At 45.7% G+C, this 26,374-nt stretch overlaps 1 protein-coding gene across 1 annotated transcript in view; it reads right to left on the reverse strand.

Annotated features, from left to right (window-relative positions):
• Positions 1-26,374, reverse strand: part of LOC115322680 — a 42,196-nt gene that overhangs the window by 14,330 nt on the left and 1,492 nt on the right. The window contains exons 2-4 of the mRNA XM_040206577.3: positions 24,130-24,250; positions 21,551-21,617; positions 17,560-17,643 (exon numbers count right to left, since the gene is read on the reverse strand). Coding sequence (XP_040062511.2) covers positions 17,560-17,643; positions 21,551-21,617; positions 24,130-24,250 — 272 coding nt within the window. The remainder of the gene's footprint in view (positions 1-17,559; positions 17,644-21,550; positions 21,618-24,129; positions 24,251-26,374) is intronic.

Raw genomic sequence — 26,374 nt, forward strand, 5'->3', positions numbered from 1 at the left:
GTTTTCTCCTGATATTTGCTTTCAGCTTGTAACATTTTGGAACTGAATTTATTTTAATATAGATATTTCGAAGTGGTGACATTGACTCAATTTTATTATCTACAGCACTTAGTTGAAGGCTGATTTTCGTCGCCAGGTGTGGCTAGCGATTGTCAAAAAGTTAGTCCTGTTGCTTTGCCTGAATCGCAATCTCCTGTGCAATACCAGAGAGCCATGAGCCCATGCTGACCGTCACAATGCGACTAGATTCTTCTTATTTTCAAAATTAGTACATAATGTAGCTGGAAAGAAACCTTCAATTTCTGTTGCTTAAAGTTGAAACATGCTCATGCATCACTGTTTATAAACATAGAAACATGCTCATGCATCGGTGTTTATAAACATTTTATTTGAGGATCCCATGCCAACGAGTGTGTCTTTTGTCGAGAACTGAAAACAGCAAAGTCGAGATGGGCCTTTTGCCGGAGCGAGTCGGTCAACGATTCAACGATTCGAAATTGATGCATGAGCATATTTCAACTTTCAGAAATTGAAGGCTTCTTCCCGGCTACATTATGTACTAATTTTTAAAATAAGAAGAATCTAGTCGCATTGTGACGGTCAACATAGGTTCATGGCTCTCTGGTATTGCTCAAGAGATCGTGATTCAGAAAAAACAATAGAACAAGCTTTTCGACAATTTTCAGCCACACCCGGCGGCGGAAATGAGCCTTCAACTCAGCGTTGTAGTTAATAAAATTTAGTCATTGTCAACACTTTGAAATATCAATATTAAGATAAATTCAGTTAGAAAATGTTACAAGCTGAAGCAGCAATTATCTCGAGAAAACTTGCACGCACCTCGCGAGCGTACCCCATGTTCATCGACGGTACAGCGTTAAGTTCGGTGTGCGCTCCATTCACAAAATGTTACGAGCACGGTCGAGAGGGTGACGTTGAAGAAAAGTCTTTTCAGTTTACGGAAGCAGACCACTGCCACCGGAGATTGGGGTCATGTAGAAACAGCCGCACTCACCTTGCCAAATTCCGTGCAAGATACATAGGTCCTCAGACTGTATTCAACGCTTTCTGTCGTTATTCGTGTACCCTAAAACCGAGCAATGGTGTCACGATGACCGAGGGACTGTCGCCATCGATGCCCGTTGCTCAAATTAAGTTTGGGAGTTTAGAACAGAGAAGAAAGCGCAAACGAAGTTAGGGCAATGCAGATGCCTAACACCGGGACACAAATAGAGGGCTTGACAAGATCTCTTGGCCAACCAGAAGCCGAAAAGAATCTCCTAGCCGTGGTAGTGAGAAACAGTTTTAATAAGTGCGTAAGGGTTAAATGCAGTACCTTTTCATGGTTATGGTGCACAAAATGTTTCCATTATGGTTATGCAAGAAGATGTAAGAAACGATTGTGCCACTTGATTTCTGTTTTGCTCAAACAAAGTCAAATCGCTTCCATGGAAGATTTCCGGCGCTCGGATTATGTCAATCGTTCTGTTGGTCGTGCATGCTTTTTATATCTTCTATATCTTTATGTATCTTCCACCATGATGTTGCATGACCGTGATCAAAACATCATGTGCACCATATTTCCAGTCACCGAGAGTTACCACGACGCACTTGTTAATTTTGCTTTTCGCAACCACCAACAGGGTATTATGCGCAGCTTCTGGTTGACCATATTTGCATTTCTGAAAATGCTCTGGAACATGACCGGCCCACCTTCGGCCAATGGTGCTTCCTTATTTGCCTCGTATACATTCCAACGAATGGTTAAACTCTCCCTATATACGTCTCTGAAGCAGAGGAGACATGAGCGACAAAAAGGGGTGCTGCACTGCAGTTTCAACAGCAACTTGCGTGGACGCTGTGATGTGGAGGCGTGGCTTTACGTCACAGCATTCACACAAGTACAGGGTGATTCAAGGAGAGGCCAGGCTCTTTGAATCGATTGCAAAATTCGGTTTCTTAACCTATCGCGCTGCGACTTTGTGCAGCGTTGCCCACGGATGCTGCATTTTTTTTTGTAAAATTTGCAAAGAGCAAACTTACCCGAGAAAAAAGTAAAGAAAGAAAAAGTCTTAGCTCCTATGGAAACACAGCGAAGCCACCGGTCTTCAAACAACACGGTACTGTTTCGCACGGGAAACAAGAGATGGCGCAAGCTGTCGCGACGCCAACTGCACCCAACCAACCAGCAGACGACGCTGAGAGCCGGCGTCTTTAGCAGACAAGGAACTGCAGTTCCTTGTTGTTACAGCGCCTGTTTTTGTTTCTGCGAATGTCGCCGCCTGCGGAACGCGCACCGCTTTTGAGTTGAAAAGATTGTCTGCAAAAGACACCCGCTCTTGGCGCCGTATGCTCGTTTGTTGGCGGCGTTCATTGCGCCATCTCTTGTCTCCCGTGCGAAACGGCGCCGTGTTGTTTGCAGACCGGTGGCTTCGCTGCGTTTCCATAGGAGCTAAGCCTTTTTCTTTCTTTACTTTTTCCTCAGGTAAGTTCGCTCTTTGCAAAGTTTACAAAAAAAATGCACCATCTGTGGGCAAAGCTGCACAAAGTCGTAGCGCGATAGGTTAAGAAACCGAATTTTGCGGTCGATTTAAAGAGCCAGGCCTTTCCTTGCATCACCCTGTATAAGAGACAACATTTTTTCTGGTTGAACAGAATTCTGTTTTGAGGTGTCATGCGCTGTCTAAACAGTCCCCGATAAACAACATTTTTGAGGGTTGAATAAACTTGTGTCATAAATTTTACCAATGTTTCATGAGTGGCATACCTGCTTATTATTAGTAAGCCTATGTAGAGGAAATCATCAGATATCTGTTTTGTGCGTGCAGCCATCCATGTAGCAAATCATAATTTATCTTCCAACATATTTGATGAACTGATAACTCGAGCTTTTGACAATTCATGCAAAATTCGTGGCTTCCTGGAATTTGAATTAATGAGAGTTTACTGTATGTCACATTCAAATTAATAGCTTAGCTTCTTGGGCTTAATGTAAACTGGAACCGGCTAGTGCAACTAAGTCAAAGTAGCAGTAAAAAGAAGCTGAAGCACTTTTTAAGAAATCTGAGTTAAGGGTGGACTTCCATAGCATTTTGTCCCATGAATTCAGCGATCGCACTAAACTTGGGCGAAAGTCAACGTAAACTGCCTTTATTTTTCAAAAATATGTGCAGTGATTGCAGCAGGGCATGCAGTGAGTCTCTCTTCCACCTGTAATCTGTCCAAAGCGTTGTGACGTCATTGTTGGCATCCCCAAGTCAGCCGATTGGTGAACAAGGGTTATCGGACCCTGCCAATGACGTCACTTTTGCTAGTTTTTCTTTTCACCGTTCTAGCGCTCTGCTTTGTTCGGTGTGCCGTAACATGCAGGGCTACGCTGAAATTTTAATGAATGATTATGACACTCCTACTAACAAGATCAAAAGAAAACTTAAGACACCATTTTTAAGATGTCCACATTCTAACTTTTTTTTTTTTTGTAATTCAGGGATTTTTTAGTTTTTCTTTAAACAGGGTGCCTATAAAGTACTTCATTAACCTGAAATAGTCGCCTCGGTGGCTCCGAGGCGAGAGCGCTGGCCTACAGATCCCCATGTGGCGGGTTCGAATCCCGGCCGAGGAGCCCGCAATCTGACGGAGGCTTATTGCGGAGAAGGCGCCGTGTAATCGAGCTTTCGGTCGCACGTCAAAAGATCCCCAGGTGGTCCAGATTAATCCTCAGTCCTCCACTGGGGCGTGCCAGATGCCCGTCGTTGGTTTGGCACGTAAAACCCCCAAATTTGACTTTTTAACCTGAAATACTATACCCGTTTTCACCTCAAGAACCGTAGTAAAACAAGATTTTCCACACTAGTGTTAAATTAGAACAATGAGAGCAAAGTTGTTTCATTAAGAGGTGCTCACCTGATATGCATCTGTGGAATCAGGCATTGACTAGCAATGACTTATTCCCCCCAAACTGAAGAGTTGGAAGAGACAAAAGATACTGTTAAAAATCAGCAACACTTCTGATGTGCAAACTTTACTGTTCGAGGCTGCTATTAGCAGTTTACGGCACTGGTGCTCAATCAAGACAATTAGAGAAAAGTTGTTTCTTTAAAGTAAAAACATTATTTAAAATTGGAAGTGACTTTTACTTTCAAAGTGCTATAACGCATGAAATAAAGTATTTAAAAGGTAGTTTTTTTTTTTCAGTTTATTTTAAACTGAATGTGTGTATAGGCCACATGACGTCAGATCACGCGACATCAATTTTTCTGCCAAATTTAGTGGGAAAGCTGAGTTGGTGCAAAGGTCACGTAACATAAATCGCTCTGCTAAATTTAGCGGGAACCTTACTTTGTCTCTAGGTGACATGACGTCAGATCACGCAATATAAAATTTTCTGCCAAATTTGGTGGGGAAACTGAATTGGTGTATAGGTTCCGTGAAATCAATTTTTCCGCTAAATCTAGCAGGTAACCTGAATTTGTCTGTAGGTCACATGACGTCAGATCATGTGAAATCAATTTTCCCACCAAGTTTAGCAGGGGAACTGAATTGGTGCATAGGTCAGATGACATCAATTTTTTCGCTAAATTTAGAGGGAAAACTGAATTGCTGCATAGTTCACGTGACATCCATTTTTCCGCTAAATTTATCAGAGAGCTTGAAATTGTCTGTAGGTCCTGTGACATCAATTTTCTGCTAAATTTAGAGAGGAAACTGAACTTGTGCAGAGGTCACGCAACAAAAATGTCCCCACTAAATGTAGCGGCAAAGCGCACGGACGGATGGACAACATTTTGGGATTGGAGGGCAACGTTAAAAAGCACCTCATGTTTAAGAGAAAAAAAAAAGCCGCTCACCTGATGGGCTTTTCTGGAAACAGGCTTTGACTAGCAATAAATTATTGCCTCAGGAATGAAGTGCTGCTTCAGTAATGGCTCCTGCACAAACAATTCAAGTGTAAGAACACAAGCCCCAAAATTTTCTTGCCATCCTCCTCCCCCTACTTTTTTGTGCATCTAATTAATTTTATCCCTTGGCAAATCCTAAAGATTTCGAAGTGCTTATCCTACGTCTTTCTCTTAGAGCCTAGTTCATGTTGCAGAAACTTGGCTGAGTGGATTAGCAGGAGCATTCATTGTTCATCGAGACACTTTTTCTTTCACCCCATCCTGTTCTTGAAAGCAGAAACTCCTCTCCCTTGACCACGGTCATTAAGGACTTTTTACAGATCATACACAGGAGGTTGGCATTGCCAAGACAAACTCATGTCTTTACTTTGAGCATGGAATAAACGTATGTCTGATCTACGGAAAATTCCTGTTATACCAAGGCTCATACTATTCCGTTGTCAAAGGAGCAGGCCTTGTTTATAAAAACTTCCTTTCATTACATTGTTTCAGAGAACAATTGTTCTTTTTTTAATAGGGATCAATTAATCATATTAGGACAATTGTCAAATAATGGCAGATTGACGCGATGGATTAATCGCAATTTTCATCCGTGGACCGTTTGTCACGTTACCATCATGTCGGCTATTCCTCCGATTTGCACCTCGTCAGCAGACGCCCAGACTTATAGGCAGAGTGCCCTTCCATGCCCAGATTTTTAGCGGGTGAGTAACAGTAAAAGCGTTTACGGTAGAGCACTAACAGCAGAGCAATATTTTTTGATTTTCGAATGAGCCAAACAAAGATAGTGCACTGTACTTTGTCCATTCGCTGTTTCATTTTGTCGAACCATTCTTATTTTCCACTCGTGAAAGAAGCTGCAAGAACTTTGCCCAGCCGACAAGCCGCAGGTTCTGATACTCCTTCGGGTTGGTGTTAAGAAGCTTCAGTGAAAACTTGCCTAGCAAGTTGCAAGCTTCCCTGCATGTCCACCCAGTTTTCAACCCAGCCAAGACCTTTCTTACGGCTGTAGTGTGCTGAAGAGTGGTGCACAAGCAAGCAGTGCGTGAAGGCATTTCCAAATGCCCCTCCGCAACACCAGGACTTCATCACTTAGACGCTGAAGCCTCCTGGAGCAGGACGATACTTGTGTCATGTGGTTAGTAAAGCTAGTAGCGCTTCACGCTAAGCCTGTCATGATGCTTTGTCTCGCTCGGTATGTAACAGCAGCACACAATACTTTTTCATAATAGCACAGTGATCGTAGTCGCAAACATCACTTCTGACCTTGGATAACTGTGCCACAGTGCGATGTTGGCATTTTGCGGAAATGCAGAACCGGGAATAGGTTCAGTTTGTCCTCGCTGTCATCTGCTCGTCTCCTCCGTATGGATGTGCTTGGGGGACTGATGTTCAGTGGACGTCTTGTCACTTGATAAATTTATCTGCGGATAAGTTCATCATGTGAATTGGCCATAAGTGGACAGCGGAGTCTGCAGTGACTTAATGGGGTTATGACACGAAAATTAAACGGATCCATTATTCTTGAAATGGATGGCTCATAGACTACTTAGTATATACACCAAGTTACGCAATTTTAGAGCTCTGGTAATAGCAATAATCAATTTACGAATCTTTTATCATTTTCATCTGGCGACCAGGCAACACTGCCCAAGTTAGTCACATCATGGTGCCCATAAAGCATGTGACCATGAACGCTCTCTCATTCTAGGGGCCCCCATGATCGCCCAAGCTTTCCTCACCGCGGTACGATCAAAAACGCTCGCGCAACTCGGTAACCCAAATGCTTTTCTCGCTCTTGCCGCCGGCCCGTTGACCTTCCACCCTGCGTGCGCCTGCGAGATATTCCCGGGCGACAGTGACCACAACGAGTTCGTTTGTAAGTCGCCGTCACTGGAGTTTGTCGCCAGCGGGTCGCAGTCAAAATGAACAGCTTTCAACATCTCTTGATAGCAATCATACTCATCGCTGCTGCAATCAATGTCGAACACTTTGACAAGGCGAGCAATGTCGTAGACGTAATCATCACAAACCGCATGCTCGAAACGTGGAAGGTAAACGAGAAAACTGAAGCTCGAGACGCCAAGATAGCTAAATCTGTGAGTGCGCGCAAGGAGACATCGCGCTGGAGGCTGGCTACAAAGCCAGTCTCCAGTTTTGCTCGGATCCGCCCCTCCGAGCGATTCACATATAAGTGGATTTATCCACGAAATTATCGCGCCATTCTCAAAACAAATCTAGCAGGGTTACAGGAACATACAATGGGTCCTAGCAGTATAGCTATCTTATATTGTATTTTTGGCATGTCATTTCACGCCAAACATTTCTGTTGACGTTGCCTGCACGTCATAAAAGTGTGTCTCGTATCCAATTAGACATTGTCGAAGGAACGAGGAAACTGCATAATAATGTCACACACTGTTTACCTTAACCGTTTCTTTTTTTTCTTCAGTTTTTGATCCTAAGTTGTTTTTTCTATATTTATTGCATGTACGGCCCAAGCTGCACATGGCTCCACAATCAGTCGCCACCCTTAAAAATGTGTACAATAAAAAAAATACATGCTGCCATCTCTGAGCAGCACCGCAAACTATGCTCGGAACAAGCCTGGGATGTCCAAAAAGAGCCAAGGGGCGAGGTATAGTGCGCGGATGAGTTACACTCATCCTAAACGGTTTAGGAACGGCCCTAGGTGGACGAGCGAGGCTCGTCCAAAATGGGTTAAGGAGCACCAACACCTTCCACGTCGTTGAATCTTATGTAGTAGTATATGATACTAAATTACCAGACTAGGTTACAGAAAATAAAGAGTAAGAGGAGGACGGGACGTCATACCTTTTCATGTTCTCATTTTTTCGCCAGTCCTGTATTAAAAGGTTTTCATAGTAAAAGTGACGGTTGTATTTTATCTACCCTTTTGTTTCTCGCAATCTCCTGCCTACCAACTCAACCAGCAAAGTAATGCCCCCCCCCCCCAACACACATCCAACCCACAATAGATATTTTTGGATAGAAGATGCCATGAATGTGCTGTGCATGTGAACCAAGCTGAAGACAAATTTGCGGTCTGAGGGAATAAAGAGTTACAAAACTGACAAACATGGCAGTAGCATACTTTTCACTTTTGCACATGTACAAGAACCGCTAATTTTTATCAGAAAAGCGGAAAAGCCCAAGGCTATCAGGTTGCTCACCGACAGCAACTACCAGAAAGAGAAAGGGGGGGCGGGGGGTCATGATTGTGAGGGCAGCTGGTCTGTAATGCTTGTGCTTTCCTGAAAGTTGCTAGTAAGACTTTTAAAGAAAAATGACCTCAACTATTGTAACAAAATATCCGTTCATTTCATTTCTCATACCAAAAAGGTTGGCATGAGGAACTTTGCCCATCTGACACGACGCAGAATCTGGTACTCATCTGCGTCGAAAAGCTTCTGTAAAGATGCGTCTACCACGCTGCAATCACATTGAATCTCCAATCAACCTTTCACCCAGCAAGCCTTTTCTTGTGGCTGTGGTGTACTGAAGGCACAAGTGCAAACTGAGTGAAGGCATCTCCAAATGCCACTTAGCGGGCCCAGGACTTCACCGCCTCCACGCCAAAGTCTCCTCGAGCAGGACCATGCTTCTGTCTCTGCCATGGTTTAGTTTAGTAAGGCTAGTGGCGCTTCGCACTAAGCCTATCATGGTGTTATGTCTCACTCTGCACGTAACAGTGGCGCGCAGTTCTTGTTCAAAGCAGCAAATGTCGATTTCCATGTTGGACAACAGTGCCACAGTGTGGTCGCAAACATGTTCGGCTCGTCCTGGCTGTCATTTGCGCGTCTGCTCCTTCGTGTGGATGCGCTTGGGAGACGGACGAACCGCGGATATGATCAATCCGTCTGTGGATCAGTTCGTCGTGTGAACCAGCCATCAATGAAGAGTGCTGTTCATTTTGAACTTGATATAAATAGCCCTTTTGCAAAATCCCCCAAGCACGAGGATTTGTGGGAGAGACTGTCCCTCGCCTAGCCGCTCTACCTTGAGGTTGCATTGCCTTGTCACTTGCCTCCTCTTAATCCTCTGTTTTTTGGTTCCATTACCTGTTTTTATCTATTCCAATGTATTTTGTATTGCTTCTAAGCATAGGCGTAGACTTCGGAGGGGCATCGGGACTCGTGCCCCCCCTGGTGAGATCCGCGGAGGGAAGAGGGGGGCAGGGCCCCACCCTCGGGCCCTGCCCTGCCCCCCTAAGATACAGCGGTGTGCTGTATCTTAGTTAAGTAAGCGGCACTCGAAGGCATACGCTACAGTGCGAGTAAATGAAGCGAGCGTGGGTGGCCAAATCACAGCGCACTCGGCTCTCGCGTCACGATAGTTGATTCAGAGCTGTGCCTATCCCTATGACATGTGCGCGGGTGTTCATAAACGGCTCCTCTCGACTGTACGCGGGTCAAATTGAACCAACACAAACAGCTAACAGCGCGATAGGAATCTGTAGCAATGGTAGTACTCATCCCGGGAAACGACGCGCGAAGCGGCATGTTGTCCGTCGGCACTCCCGTCGAAAAAAGCAAAATAAAGCCACAAATACTATATACGTATATACAAGAAATATTGTGCACAGAAGAGAATAGAAACCCTTAGAAGCGATAAACAATACACTGGAATAGATAAAAATATGTAATGGAATCGAAAAACAAGATTAAGAGAAGGCAAGCGACAAGGCAATGCAATCTCAAGGCAGAGCGGCCAGGCGAGGACAATCTCTCCCACAATTCCTCGCGGGCGGGCCGGGGCCCTCGGGAAAATAGCGAATCGTCTATTAACTGAGCAGCACCTTTCTGTAGGATGGCTAACCTAACCTAAAACCCCTGGATATGTTTGTATTAGTTTCTTAAGTGGTGTCAAAGTGCCAGTGCACGAGGCCCGTGCAGCACTTGGAGGCAAATGGCAGTGTAGCCCTGAAATGAAAGGCATTTGGAAGTGAGTTGCATGTGTCTCTCGCGTTCATACAATTCAAGCTGAACCGTATGTATGCGATTTAGAGAGCGACGGCAATGAGTGACGGAGAGCTCTCGTTGCTCGGTTTTTGGATTTCTAGAAAGCTTTGCTCATCGCCTCGGTCGCTTGCTCCCGTCGCTTTCATGTGGCTTGCCTCGTCGTGCAGCTGATCGAGCGATAGCAAAAAGGGTCGCTATCACTTTCCTTGTTGCTCGCTAAATTGCTTACATGCGTTTTATACTTTATAGTTGTTGGCACTTGCCAAAATGTGAAGCATGCAATTTATTAAGGGCTTTGCCCTTGCTGACTCTCAGACTGCTGGGATAACTTTGGGTTCCAGTGAAATACGACCACGTGATTTCTCCCTTTGCTTATGAGCTGAGGAGGAAGTAGTTTAAAGGACTTTTTTTTTTCCGTTTCTTTCGACACTAGTCAATGCACGTTTTTTTTTCTTTTTTCTCCTAACCTTTACAGTGAAGTACTGCCAGAGGGTTAGTAAATAAGTGCACCATATACAGAATTGTTTTTATAAGAAGTCAGTGCCCCAGTCGAGAGAGAACTCGTTATACTCTTCGCAAGCAACGTCATCAATACAGACCTTACTTCTAAAGGCGCACGTCACGCAATGTTTGGAGTAGTTTCCGAGGACGAAAATCGAACTTGAATCTAACCTCCCACAGTGGAAGCGAATACAAGCGCCATCACACCAACGGGTACCTTTAGCAGTCATGGGTTCCGCAAAACACACCGCCTAGCTATCTGGTACCAAGCCGCCACCCGATTTGCAGAAATCGAGCTCCCTGATACACTCACCAAGTGCCCCGCTTGGCCCCCCTTGCCTCCGGTGGGACCTTTGCCTTTGGTTGCGTTCCCGCAATCTGAGTGCCCGTGCAGTGACACGTCGGTTCCGTGGCTTCCTTGGCAAAAGCTCGAGGGTCATCCAATGCGGAAAGCACCTGTGCGACAAGGAACCGCACACGTTCGCTTTCACGCCGACTCCACACAAAAGGATCACGTCATAAACGCTCCGAACAGAAAGGACTCAAAAAGTAAAACGAGTGAGCGAGCACTCACCAATTAGGCTCATATCCACAGCTGGTTTTATGGGCGCGCCGGCACCTAGGACACTTCCCTTTTCCAAGAACGTTCTTCGATGTTTGTTCCTAAAGTCTGAAAGCGCCCGAAAGTTGCGAAAGTTTTGAAACTCGCTTCGTTTTCAAAAGTTTTTGGATGGATGGATGGATGGATGTTAATGGCTGTTCCCTTTGTAACGGGCGGTAGCTTGCGCCACCTAGCCTAAGTCTAAAAAGACAAAAACGTGAATCCTCCCGCCCTTTTAAGACCAATTTTTCTCCCCGTAACTATCACCAGGCAGTGTGGGATATCACCAGGATGACCTTCGGGGGATCGGGCAAAAAAACTAAAAAACATCACCCCCCTGCCTCCTCCCCCCGGCGAGGGAGTCGCCAATTTTCCTCTGGTCAAACCTTTTCGGCGTTACCCCAGCACCGGACCCACTGGGAGACAGGGTTGAGACTTTGGGCCGGAGCCACGCGGGAGGGAGTCCCAATTTTCCTCTGTCCCGCCTGTTCCCAGCTGTGCTAGTTAGTTGTCCATCATTTAATTTTCCCTAGATAATTTCCACCAATCTTCTAATCGTCTCTTTGTCACTGTAATCTTTTTCTCTACCATCCTTCCATCGTCGCCAGTGAAACCCAGGGCCCCGGCCAAATCCGTTACCCCTTCAGGGAGGGCAGGACGAAGCCTCGTGCACTTCAAAACCAAGTGCTCCAGTGTCTCGCTATCATTATGGCAGGCGGCACATAATGTGTCGGTCTCCTGAAATTTAGCCCTATATGTCCTTGTCCTCAAAACTCCCGTTCTTGCCTCGAACAGCAAAGCACTTCCCAGTGAATTGTCAAATAGCCTTTCCTTTCTTATCTCCTGTTTTCGTGACCTGTACACTGCTAAAGCTGATTTCTCCTGCATTTTCCCCTCCCACATTTTCCTCTCCGCCTCTTTCACCTTCTTTTTCACTGACGTAGTCTGTTCAGCCCCATCACCAGTGTGTAGATATTTAAATGTAAGCTTTCGGGTTCGGTTTGTCCATTTTGTGTTTAAACTTTTCATGTATAAATACTTGAATACCTTACGTGCCCACCGCGTATCCTCCATTTCAGTCAACCTTTGTTCAAATTTCAACTTACTAATTGCCTCCCTGCTCTCAAAAGACGACCATCCCATGTCCCCCTGTACTCCCTCATTTGGTGTTTTTCCATGTGCTCCCAGCGCCAATCTGCCTACGCTTCTTTGTCGAATTTCTAGCCCTGATTGAACCTCAGATTTCATGCACAGCACTGCATTGCCAAAAGACAGTCCTGGCACCATCACTCCCTTCCATATACCTCTGACCACTTCATATCTGTTATAGTTCCATAGTGCCTTGAGCTTCATAATAGATGAATTTCTTTTCCCTTTTCTAATTGTATTCTCCTCGTGTTCCTCTAGATATTTCCTTCCTTCATTGAGCCAGACCCCTAGATATTTGTACTTTTCTACGTGTTCTATCACTGTGTCCTGTATCTCCAGGGGTTCCCCCTTCTCATCGTTGAAAACTATTATACCCGACTTGTCCCTACTGAATTTTAGTCCTAAACTGTCCCCTTCCCCGCTGCAAATTCTAATCAGTTCCTGTATTGTCTCACGGCTTTCTGATACGAGTACAATGTCATCTGCATACATTAACCCTGGCAATAGTTGATTTACCTTATGTCCTTCCTCCATGTAATTCAGGTCAAAACCTAGGTTGCACTGTTCTAATCTTTTTTCCATCTCACTGAGGTATATCATAAAGAGCAGGGGAGACAATGGGCAACCCTGTCTAAGTCCTCTTTTTATTGCTGCTGGTTTTGTAGTTTCGGCTTCCCATTTTATAATCACCCTATTCTCCGTATAAACCCGTTCTAGGAACTTAACCGTGGTTCCCCCTAGGCCATATCCTTTTAGCTGTTTCCAAAGTTTTTCCTGATTCACATTGTCATATGCCCCTTTGATGTCCAAAAATGCTACCCATAATGGCCTTTGGCTTGTCATTGCTATCTCTATGCACTGAGTGATTATGAACAAGTTATCATCTAATCGTCTATCCATCCTGAAACCGTTTTGGAGCTCCCCCAGAATCTGCTTTCTCTCTGCCCATTCTTCTTTTTACGATTTGCATAGCTAGTCTGTATATTACTGAAGTTACTGTGATTGGTCGGTATGATTTGATACTGTCTTTGTTTCCCCTGCCCTTATATAATAATCTCATTCTGCTCAATTTCCAGTCACTGGGTACCTCCCCTCCCATTAGTATCTGGTCAATCACCTGCCTTAGTTTCAATTTGCTTGTTTGGCCTAGAACTTTTATCAGTCTCATTGGTATGCCATCTGGACCTGTCGCAGTTCCAGCCGGAACCCTTCCTTCTGCTTTCTCCCATTCCCCTATGGTCGTTTCCTCTCCTTCACTATGATCCTCCTCTTGTGTTGTGTAGATGCTATTATTCCCTATGGCCTGATCTGATTCTAACTCTGAAAATGCTGCTTCGATTGTATGTCTAATGTATTCCCTTGCCTCTTCCCCCTCTACCTTTGTCCCTTCCTGTGTGATTAGTGTCTGCTGGTACTCCTCAGTCTTTTTTCCCTGTGCACTGATGTGTTCCCAGAACCTTTTTGCCGCATTCCTATCCCTTTGGTTTATCTCTATCATCCACTGGACCCCTGCCCTCCCAATTTTGGCCTGTATTAATGTTGATGCCTCCCGCTTTCGTTCCTGAAAGTCCTCCCATTTTGCTGTCACTTCGGCTGGAGTGGCCCCCTTATTTTTTGCCCATCTGTGTTCTCTAGATGCCGCTTGGCGTCTCGATATTGCTGCCTTAACCTCTTTATCCCACCAGCTTTTGAGCTTGCGTTTATGTTTCCTTCCTCCTTGTCTGGTTCGATATTTCTCTAATTCTCTTTTGAAAAGAGTAACTAAGTCTTCATATGTCCATCCTCTTTCCGGTAGCTTGGATACTATGTTCTCGATCCGCTTAGATACCTCCTGTAATTGTTTATCATTTAAGTTATTTCTACCCTCTTGTTTTTGATTTTGTGTTTCTGATTTTACTGTGCCAAATCTGATCTTGATTCTCTTATGGTCGCTCCCCAGACTTTTTGTGCTTTCCTCATCTATTTCCATACCTCCAAGTCTGTTGTATATCTTCCGTGACATTAAACAGTAGTCGATAGTAGAGTGTGAGTTCTTTCTCTCCCATGTTATTTTTCCATCACATTTTACCTGGGCGTTAACCAATACCAGATCAAGAGCTTCACAGAACTCCTCTAACATCCTACCTGTTGTATCCGTATGTCCATCAAAGTCTTCCAAATGTGCATTCATGTCCCCCAGGATAATTATTTCCTTGTTAGTGCCGATTTCCCTAACGTCTCCTGATATGCATTTTGTTACGATATGCGTTTTGTTACGATGGCGATGGCGATGCGGCGATGCTCGTTGGTTCCGAGTTCTGACCGAGTTTATTTGACGCAACGTGAATTTGCTTGTTTTATTCGACTTAAATTAAAACTCTAAGATACAAAAAAATTGTTTTAAGATTTATAAAATTATTTGTAATAAAGCATGTCGAAGCGCATTGTGTACTAAACTGGAGCTTGGCTTCGTCAGTTTCGTTTCAATTTAACATGGCGGCGACCACTATTGTGCCGTGTACCGTGCTCGACCTATTTGCTGTGCATTGGTTGTCTTGTTATCCACCTCCTGCGATCCTGATCAGCCCCAAGCATGCTGTCTAAGTATTGTGTCCTCGCCGGAAAGAATATCCAGTCTTCTTGGAAGCGTCGCTCGAATGTCGTCGTCACTCACGAACCGACTCGGCAAGCCTCACGTCGTTGCTTGGTTCCTCCGCGTTTCCTGCGATGGAGCCCCCAGCCCTGGCCTCAGCCCTACAGGACGTAGCCGGTGAAAAACAATCTACGACAACGCGGTGTCTTTGGAATGCGATAGCTACGATCAGTGGCTCTTAAAACCTCAGTAGCCCCCCTTCAATAGTGAACTCTTCGATGTGAACGCCCTTACCTTCAGTGTCCGGAGACTGCTGTAAACCTCCGACGAGAGCGGACGTCTTCTCTGGGCTCCGCAAACCCCAGAGAACTGTACGCGACTGTACGTGATCCTGGTATAAACATCGCTGCGCTCCGTCGGCCCGCCGCAGCATGTCCGCCGTGAGATCGGTTCGCTCGAGTCTCGTTCTGCGAGCGGCACGCCCGTTTCTGCTTCGAATATGGCTACAGCCGACATCGCCGCTTCGCAGCTCACCAATATCTTTGCGTCCATCCTGAGCCAGGACATGAAAATCTCTCTAAAGCGAGACGACCAAGGTGGGAAATGGATCACCCCTGGAAAGCCCCGCAAATCTCGTCTTCCGGCCGTCTTTGACCCCGAACTTCACGTAGTTATAGTGCATTTCCCAGTCCGTCCTGCTGGCGCAGCTGCGCTGCCTCTTGACAGTTTGCCGGCGTTCTTGCAAGCCGTACAGCTCCCTGCTCATACATGTACCGACGTGTCGCTCCACCTCCGGCAAAATAACCGTCCTCCGCACCCATCACGAAGCATCGTCAACTGGCTACTTCGCATCACCAATATCACCTTACAAAACACTCCCCCTCCCGTCCACTCCTACCTAGCCGCTCCAAACAACTCCTGCCAAGGTGTTATACGTGGAATTGCCTCGGAGGCCACCCCCGACGAGATCATCAATGATCTGGAGTCTTATCAAGGTGACATCCTTCACTCAAGGCGAGTAGGCACAACAGGTTCAGCCATCATCACCTTCATCGGAACCCATGTCCCTTACACAGTGTACTACCGCCGCCTTGAATTCCGCTGCCGTCCCCACAAACCTCGAGCCCATCATTGCAACAGCTGTGTCGAGTACGGACACCGCACTCTGGCCAGCCCGGGCAACCAGCGACGCTGCCCCCCGTGTTCCACCACCTTGGCCCGCCCAGACGAACCCCATCCCTGTACTCCCTGGTTTGCGTTGCTTCAACTCGCAGTGTGGTTCTCAAACAGGGCACTTGGTCCCGAATAAGCTGCTGCACCTTCACTCACTCCATGAGACGCATCCCTGAACAGTTCTAGCGGCATGTAAAGTGTGGATGCAGGATTCGGTTTATGGCAGTCACCTTGTCAATTGCTACAGTGGAGCACACTGCTTACAGAAAGGATCGTGCTAGGAACTGTAGGCTCACTCCGGATCACTCACTGCTTTGACATTGGCTAGAATTCTGGCCCTTCACTGGACGACCAGAGTTGATCTCAAGTGTGGCCCTCCAGCGGGTTGTCTTATTATGCCTCCTAAACAGCGTTGTGGAACTGCAAGTTCATGAGACAGCACTGAAGGGAGTTGTTTGCAAGAATTGTGCTGGTGCCTTTCAACCGTTTCGTACTGTACAGCAACAGCCTTCCTTCTTGGTGTGGTCTTCACTGTTCTGGCAATCCCTTTATTTGCACTCACGCAGAACCCCCCTAACAATCATCACAACCTCGAAAACATCTGTAGACAGGAAACTCGCTACCTTCACTCCCACTGAGGTAGAGCAGTGCCTATGTGCTTTAACGTGAATTGCAGACTTTTACTTGATTTCTATTTTGTGTTTCCCCCCACTTTTATTTGTTCCTTTTGCAGGGTACTGCGGGTTTCTTGGTATAGTCTTTGGCCTCTTTACTATAACAAATTGCTCTTAGCAGGATTAGACGATAAAAGCACTTCTAACGCTTTTATCTTTTACTATGGTACTCTTTGGCACACAACTGTACTATTTTATTCAACCTAACGAAAAACGGGTTTTATGTCCGTTAACTAAGAAACGGACACACTGTCCGTCAGAATTACGGCAAAGTGTTTGTAAAATTACGGAAATTTTTTACAGTGTAGGTGATGTGAAATTGGCCGGGTAGCTAAAAATAGGGTTAAATTGAAAATCGGCGTAAAAAACACAACATTTTTTTATAGTTTTAAAAGTTGGAGGTTGATTAGACATTCTTTAACATTGAGACACTAGCTTCGGATGAGTGGTTGTTGCATATGAAGCAAACTGCTTTGTTCTGAACGGATTCTAATCTCGAGATTAAGTAATTTTAATGGGTTTTCCAAATGGTGCTTCCGTAACGCTATTTGGAGAGGTTAAACGTTTTGTAGGCGAGCAGTTTTGGTTTGAAGGGGAAGCAAGGATGTAATGTGTGCGTCTAAGAAAACCGAATCGGCGAGGCCCGCTTTGGGCGGCGTCTAGTTTTCCGCAGAACAGGGCTACTGCGCTTGCGCGGAACGTCTTCCACAGCCCAAGAGACGAAGATGTGACGGCGCGCATAAGACGAAATTACAGGAACATTCCACCCCGTTTTACATTGAAAGTTCGACTGTAGCCATCCCTACGATTTGATGCAGCCCATCGAGCAGCGCCAAAATGTGCTTCGTCACGGCGATCGTTTGGTTTGCGTGTTTGCTACGTTTACGCAGACGGAGAGTGTTTCTGGGTTTCCCGATGGATGGCGCCAGTGTCTTCCCTCTTCCCAAGTGGTTTCGCAAGAGTCACTCACAGTCAAACGACCCTGTGTGAAAAAAACTATATGTCTTACTTTCGGTAAGCTTCTTTAGGCCACCCAGAACGGGGGTATCCTCCAAGGCACTGTAAATTAACCCTGGTAAGTCGGTCTTGCAATCTGAGTGAACGAGAAGGGGAAAAAATTTTAACGGATTGACATGAAATGTTACGTCGAATATGCTAAAATGTGAAGGTAAACATCCAAATTTCTTCATGCTGCGTTGGTGTCAAGAAAAAATTGGAATCATAAGTCAAAAGCTACCAGGCTTCAACATATTTCATTCACGGTGTGTTCGGCGCCGGACGCTGATATGCACGTGGATGTGCGAAGATCTAGATAGTTGATACGCAGGGTACTATTTTATTCGAGCGGTTGCTTGCACCACCTAACCAACGTTAGCAAACTTTTTCTTTTTTTTTATATTCGCTATTTTTAGTTCTGCCAACATATACCGTAGTTTTCGATGGGTCGTGAAATAAATTTTAGGCTGGAATAAATAATTTCTGATTGTAATCTTCCTAATCGCATATCGTTTAGTAGACCGAAAGAAAGACGGTAGAAAATCAAAAGCCTGCTTTTCGGTAAGAAAATTCGAAAACAGAGCGGACTCTTTTCCACCTGTTTTCCTTCGAAAGCATTTCGGCCTTTTCACTGTGATACATCCGCGGAACCCAAAGTACGTCCAGACTTGTACGTAATCCGTTACAAGTAACGAAATTACTTGTAATCCCTTACTTTTATCAGTAATTTTGTAACGGAATAATTACATATTTTCTAGAGTAATTTTATAGTAATTCCCTTACATTTTTTACGTAACGGATTCCTTGTAATCCGTTACATTTTTTTTTAAGTTCTTTTTTTTTCATTTTTGTAAAGTCGAGTGCAGTGACACTGTCACGCGAATCGACCAGCGCCAAGGGAGGCTTGGCATTCTTCAGTTCCGCAAAGCCTTTTTTTGCAACACCAAGCCCCTGAATCTATCTTTTTTTTGTTTTAGACCCTAACATCAATGTCAAAAAATTCAAATGAACAATTGACGAAAAAAAAAAAGGGGGGGGGGGGGCAAGTTATTTCCGCCTTTTTTTAGTCCCTTTGTTTTTTCTTTGCGACCGAAGACGGGGAGAGGAGGACACCAAGTGATTGTGCGCCTCTTCGAGAAGCTCGAGGCGGTAAGTGCACTGAAAAGAAATAACAATGTCCTTCTCGGATATAGTGACTCCGACCATTTTCATAATGTCACAACAGGAGTCAACGCTCCGTCTACCCTACCCTTTTTATGAGTCAGCTTTTTGCCAGCATTTAGAAAATGGTAATAGTCTTCCTTTCTTCTTCCTGTTTTGCCCCAGCAGGACGCATCTTATCTCAAGCAGATATTTTTACAAATAAAACATAATGGTGGCTGACGTAGACTTGACATTCTGGGCTTGAGGAGAGAGTGAAATTCGTGAGTGGGGTCATAGCGCGGCTTACTTCGTACTCTACACTTTGCTGCCCGTGGCATCAGTGGACGTCTATTTGGAGAACACCGGAGTAAACTGCAGTCGGTTTGTGCTCTGTGCGTTTTTGAACGGCACCAAGAAAGGTACACTCGGCGAACATGCGTTTACATTTCCCTGTTTTAACCGACGTTCTAATTAATTGTTGTTATAAGTCTCCTTCTTGTTCTTTTATTACTTATATTTATATAATGGAAACTTTTTTTTTTTTATTCACCAACGTCTCAAGTGAGGCTCGAATTGTTCAGAACCAAAACAAGAAGAATATCAAGCCAAACCTTATTTAATATTTAATTATCACCTTACAACTATGTTTTGCTATTGATGACTTCTACAGCTTCGCGATTTAGAGAATGCAGAATTTTAGTAGATCGGTCCGATGACTCCGATAACGATATCCGAAACTTCACCGCTGTCTTTGCGTATACATCATATCGTTACCGGGTACCGTTATCGCTGGTATCAGAGGTATCGGAAGGATCTGCTAAATCTCTCGAATAGCAGGCAACGGCTGCAACGACGAAGCTTTGCTCTACATTCGAGGTAATTAGTACTTCCCTTGCTTCGCTGAAAAAGCTCACTGCAGAGCATGAAGCATTCGTGAGGAAGAATATGGCACTCCCATCCAGTGCCTCAGCTCAAATGGTGTTCAGTGTAGCAGTCGACATATTAGTAAGAGATAATGCAAAATGTCTGACGAGACATTCGAGAGTCAGTTGTTGCTCAAAATACTCAAGGTCATTAAATGGAACAGGTGGCAAGAATAAGAACTTGAATAACCCTCTTCCCTTTGTTTCTTACTTGAGGACAATAATGTTAAAAGTAACGCCACGAAAGTAACGGATTACTTTTTGGGGTAACGGTCAGTTACTTTCATGGGAGGGTAATTGTAATTGTAATAAATTACAATTTAGCCTTGAGTAATTGTAAATGTAATTCCTTATTAATTTTCAGTAACGTGTACAAGTCTGAGTACGTCAACCGACCCCAGCTCACGCATGGCAGAGGAGCACTGCGTCACTCGGACGTATTCGCTCGTCAACCATCAGTCCATCGACGAATGTTGTGATTCGCACCTGTGGCCAATGAGTGCAGTGACGGAACTTATCATCGCTTGTGAAGGACAAGTTCTATGGTGTGCTTAAAAAGGACAGTGGAAGCTTGGAGTGATTACGCCGGTGCCCAAGCACATAACGGTCACGTGGTTTGTCATTCCGCTTTTGACTTTAGGATTAAAGCTAAAGAGGAAGAAGTTGAAAAATCGTTTCATGGCCCCTTTAGTGCCCTAGTCGCACTAGAGCGGCCAAGAGAAACAACCGACACCGACAAGTATCAAACACGTCCAGCATGCACGCGACAGTGTCATTGGCTGGCTTGTAATCATTCCTGCTCACTTCTCGAGCACTAAACTCCAGTTTTCTAAAGGTACCTTTGCGTGCTTGAGGTCGGTCGGTGTCAGTCGTTTCCGTTTGTCGCTCTAGTGGGGGTCGTGAATACCTCTTGAAATAGCCTCCGGCGTCTTACACACACCACCGCTAAAAGGCAACTTAGGATGAGCACCGTTCTCATTTTGGTTGTCAAAAGAATCATAGTGACGTCCGTTTTGATATCGGGACATCACGAACCTCCGAAGATCGTGATGACGTCAAGACCCAGGCCACCTTGCGTCACTCTTCTCGCTACTGTCGGAAGCCAATGATTGGGCCGCGCTTCATTCCGACACAACATTTCTTGACCAATGAGGACGCCGCATTCAGAGGATTGTGGTCAATGACCAAATGAGTCAACATTTTAAGCCTAAAACGCATCATTCTAGAAAAAAATACCGAAGGTGCGAACTTAAGGACTCAGCTTGAGTTTGTCTTGTTTCCCCAAAACATTTAGCCTGCTACCTTCACCCGACCGCTTATAATATTCACGCACCACTTTTTCGGACAATAGCGTTAAGAAGCTCGTGTCGCAGAAAGGCCGACGTCGGTGCCGTGACGAGAAAATTCTAATTCATGAATAGGGTCGTGACGTCACCGCCACTTGACTTCACGCGGGAATTTTAAACAACCCACAACGCTCACTTCACGTCACGCGTGGTATGAAAGTTATTACAAAAACCATCACGTGTCGTGCGAATTAAAGGTTGCCCGCATGTCTCAAATGACCCACATTATAAATTAATTCAGTTAACTGAAAGAAAAAACATCGATAAATTTTAGACGAAGCGTGATTGAACTTACGACACTTACGACACTAGACACGGGAGCGCGCCATACGCGCCACCGTGTCTAGCTTGGAAACGAGCGGAAATTTATATGTTTAGCTATAAATTTCTACCCTAAAAGGCTAAGCTTAAGCGTCCTGAAATTTGTTCGTGCCTCATTGGCTGCAGATCTGTCAAAAGATGCTCGGTACACGCCATTTGTTTATTACGCTGATAGTTACTTTAACGTATAGACAAGCGGTTAGCTTGTTTGCTGCTAGTTCGTAACTTCTAATCCACAGTGCGGCTAATCGGCGAAAGGATGCAGACTCACCTAGAAGTTTATTTATCAGGCTGTCAGAAAAGCTGGCGTAATTGGTGACCGTCAGTGTTCCTACCTCCTAAAACGAAAATCAAGAGACGAAAACAGCTCGCATCGTGGTAAGTCGCTTCAATACTACGGCTCACTTTAAAGTATATAAACCGCATGTAAGTGATTTGGCGAGCGACGAGACAAACGACGGTTACCCGCTTCACTGTCGCTCTGTCGGTCGCGCGACGAATCAAACAAGACTGCATGAAAGCGACGTGGGAGCGAGCGACTAAGTCGATGAGCGACGTTTTCTAAAACAGATCCAAAATACGCGAGCGCCGCGACGAGCGACAGCGAGAAATCTCCGTCGCTCGTCGCTGACTCCCGCCGCCGTTCCTCGTCTCGTCACTCGCTAAATCGCTTATACGCGGTTCATCCTCTAAAAGCCGGTCCCCGCAGTACCGTTTTCTCTTACGTTGCGTAGTGTTATCGAAAGCTTACGTCGGCTTTCGCCATCGAGAGTCACCGCAAGGCACCTGTGTTTCGCGCGAAGCGTGGCAACCAGCTCGAGGAGCGGAGCTGGCACGCGACATTCGTGGCACTGATGATGCTGACTTGTGCCTTAGGCAAGAAATCGAAAGGAAACGTTTTTGTGTGAATCAGCCTTTAATCAGATCGCAGCCGACAATTGGAGGGATCCAACCGAGCAGCACCGAAAGTGCACCGTCACGGAGCTCATCGCCTTTGTGCGTTTGATGTCACCTGACACGTATGCTAATCACGAAGAGTGAATGTGCCCCGATCATGCGCTCCTTTAATGCGCGGGATTGGTTAAGCCGGTAGAAGGATATACCTGTTAAGACAAACGCGTGACGAACCACTTCTGGCGCTGCCTGGCTGGCTTTCATCGAAATATACAGTGCCGCGAAGCACAGAAATTCAGTTAACAGCGGCTCCTAGGAAAGCGTCGAGTCCTCCCTCGCGTCCTTTACTGTCTTGAGCTGTTTTAAGTACGGATTCTAATGAAAACGACGGTCGAAGAAAAGTTCGAACGAGCTCAAATAGCTGGCACCATTTTGGAAATCACCGACAACGCGCCAGCGCAGCTTTATTCCAATGGAAACGAGCGCAGTCACCGAATATCTCTATATATACGCTTCCAACATTACATACAATATTCCAAGCCCGTGCAGTACAATTTTTGTGTCGATCATCACAGTGAGATCGCATGAAGACACCGATTAGATACGAGTGCCGCGTCAGTGCTCGGCTGCGCCTCGTGTCCAATGAACGTGTCGAACGATGCTCGGCACCGGGCTCGGATCCAACTGCCGAGTCGGCGCCATCCGGCTGTGACGACGTTGCATGGAGGAAGAGGGAGATGAAGTTGGAAGGCCTTCATTATCCTAGATGTCGTTGACCCTTCCTAGCTGAGCTACTCCGTTTCGCAGTGCAGAGCGCGAGTTCGTCTGCTTCATGAGCACGGGTTGTGGTGACGTCAGAACGAGGCCGAGCTCTGATTGGCTCCAATTGAAAAGATAGTGGGTAGACATCAAGGCAGCTCAGGTCAACCCACTATCCCTTTCATCAGAGCCAATCAGAGCTCGGCATTGTCACGCCAGTGAAACCCCTGCGCAAGACACAGTCGAACTTGCGCTCTACATAAATCCGACCGCTGCAAACGCTACGATCCGATTGAGCCAATCAGCAAGTCCAAAAGTGTGACGTCACGGCTATCGTCGTTATTGAGCGTCTATCATCAGCTAAGCCAATCACTCACGGTAAATACATCGCGATCTTGCGTGTTTTTTTTTTTTTTTTTTTTTTGTTTCTTGTTAGTGATTTGTTTAGCTGTCCGCACGTCGCTTTGTTGATTTGTTTCTACGGACGTCGGGCTTACGAATGAGAAAACAGGGCCCGTTACCGGTAAGCCAACGTCATTCGTTTCCGTGCACTCCAGGGAGGCCGCCATTTTCACGTTGGAAGTGCTCGAAGATCGCTTGAAACTTCCTATTCGGACAGCAGCAAGCCTTGAAACTTTGACATTTGGTCTGAACCACTAGCGCCACATTTTGGGTCGAGACAAAAGGAAGTTTTCGTAGACCGGATTTCCCCCTCCACTAAATCCTCCGCATCGAAGAAGCCGCAATTGCGCCTGCACGTCCATGACCTTGACTGTTGAGTTTTGGGTGTCGTAGCGAGTTGCTCAGAGTGTTCAGGAACGACGAAAATGATCTACAAAAACACTCTAGGGAATGTTCCATTTGCGTAATTTAAGTTTACGCCAAAAAAAAAAAAAAGATGCACATTTTTTTTGTTTTTTAAGGCACAGTTGGTATTTAGGCCGAATGACGCGGCATCTGAATATTATAATTATCTTTCACCACTCAACTACAGTCACTTCGAGCTTAAGAAAGGCAGGGCGTGGCTTAGGACTTGTTCATGCTTCGTGACTGGTCCTGCGCGATCTTGTCGGATAATGCCGCATTCTGATTGGCTGCAGAGAGTTAACGAGATGCACGTGGCTCACCACGCTCTATGTTTCTTAAGCCGTCGGTGATTCTAATCATTAGCATAGTGTGTAGCGCAACGTTTCTTACAATCTTGGTTCTCTTGTAGAGGTTGTAAACGTCACTGAGCACTTCCTTCATGGCCTGGGCAATGTTATCGATGTTCTCCGGAAGGCGGCTGTAGCTGGTGAATGCAAAGAGGAGGGACACTCTGCGGAAGCACGAAATAGAGAGCCGTCAGGTGTGACGGTCTGGAAAAATTAAAATTAAACGACAAAAAATGGCACTCTGAAAACTAAACCAAAAATCGAGGGCGACCTTAACCTCCAATGTACTATCATTAGGGCTTTCGTGTTTTGGGATAAGTCCGAAAAAAAAAATCCGCGCTCGCCGGTAAATTTATTCTCAATTGGGATTTGTCCGAAAGACTCGAAATTGGGAGGTCACAACAGAAAATAAAAACAAAGGTGTTTTACTACTAAAATTTATAAGAGTATAAAGTCAGTGGCCCTAAGAAGATGCAACTTCACATTCCTTGGAGATGTTGCAGTTAGGACGAAAGGGGTTTGCCTTTGAGCTCGGTTTCTTCGAGACAGCGAGTCCTGGTACCCAAACACTATTTTGATTTCGAATTATTTTTAAAAATTTGGAAAACAACACAATAAACTCCGGACTCGAGGGAATTGTAAAGCTAACAAAAATAAATTCCGCTAACCGCCAAATTTTCAGCAAAAAAAAAAAAATAAACTTCGAAGAACCCCCTCCCAATTTCACTAGAAACAAGCTCCGAAAAGACAAAATCCTACCTATGACGCAAAAAAATGCGTCGTTTAGGGAGATATCGCTTAAATACGAGTGGAAGACATTTCAACAGTCGTATCAGGAAGTAAAGGCGAACCTTCTGTTCAGACCTAAAAAACGGTCCGCGATGTGGCACTGAGCTTTTACCGTGCTCGGTGCCGAAGCGCAGACTTCCTACTACTAGAAAGTTTTCGGGAACCATTTTTGCACATCCGGTACGGAGGATATGGGTCCTGCGGCACAAACTGCGCATCCGTTACCGTAGAAGACTAGCCCATGAGCAGTTCGTACCGAAGGGTACGTCGTACCGTATCGTATGTCCAAAAACGGTTCCCTAAAACTGTCTATTGTGATGGGCACTCCGGTATAAACTGCGAATCTGCTACCGCATAATTGCGCGTTCACACCGGAGGCGAATCCGCAACCGCGAAGCGGAACCGCGCGCTCTCAAACGCAGATCGGCTGTGCGCGTTTTTACCAACCGCTTCTGGACCGATTTTGCCCCAAACCACTTTCGCAACCGCAAAGCGGCAACCAATCGCAACGCGACGCCGACGTGACGTCGGTGGCTTTCGAACCAAGATGGCATCTGTCGCTGGTGAGGCGTCCTAGCGTTGCAGCAGACAAATCAACGAAGAGACCCGGTGTTCACGTTCGTCACTTGAATCCGCAGCGAAAAAAAGTTGATTCGTAATCTTAACCGGCTTTGCACCGATGATTTCGTTCGGGTAAGAGTTTGCTTATTATTCGGGTTGTCAAACCCCGTCGCTCGCTGCCTTGTTGGTGTTTGCCCGTGGAACGTCGATACCCGCCGCTGATCAAGCGAAATGGCATTTTATGTATCCGCTAAGACTGTCACGTAAACTACTGAAAGCTTTCGCCGCCGTGCATGAACACCGCGAAGGACTTCGTGAGTCCAATTACGTAGCCAACACACTACCACGGAGGTGGCAGGGTACCTGCGCTAGTTCGACCTGTGATGTTTACTACTACCAAAAAAGGTAAAAGGAACCTGCTCAAGAAGTAAAGTGTACGTACCAGACGATGCATATGTAATCCATTAGGCATCTATTCGAGCTTAATGTCAAACAGACAGTACACTCGATTGACGTGAAAGTGACGAGAGGAGAGTTCGTCACGAACGAAGCCACGACTGGCCCGTGCCGAACACACTCCTGCACCACGGTCTACCGGTGCGGCTCACTACTCCGAGAATAAAAAAAGTAAACGGCGAGGGGGCGGAGGGGGGGGGGGGGGGGGAGGGGGGGGGGGCTGACTTTTTATACGTAAGACCAGATCAGCTATTTATACGAGAAGGGTCAACTTCAGAGGAATAGTCGGGGGAATTCCTTCCGAGTGAGCAAGGTACGCTGGGCTTCGTTTGTGGGCGAAGTCGAGGGAATCGCAGACGGGTTTTGCGTGACCACGTCTCTTTTTTTCGCTGCCTGAACTCGTGATGCGTACGAACATCCTGAAGAAAAATCTTCATTGCCAAAATAGCTAACTTTTCGCGTTGGATCGTGGTTTAAACTGA

The sequence above is a fragment of the Ixodes scapularis genome, unplaced genomic scaffold (assembly GCF_016920785.2).
Source record: "Ixodes scapularis isolate PalLabHiFi unplaced genomic scaffold, ASM1692078v2 PGA_scaffold6__148_contigs__length_123643588, whole genome shotgun sequence".
NCBI classification, from domain to species: domain Eukaryota; kingdom Metazoa; phylum Arthropoda; class Arachnida; order Ixodida; family Ixodidae; genus Ixodes; species Ixodes scapularis.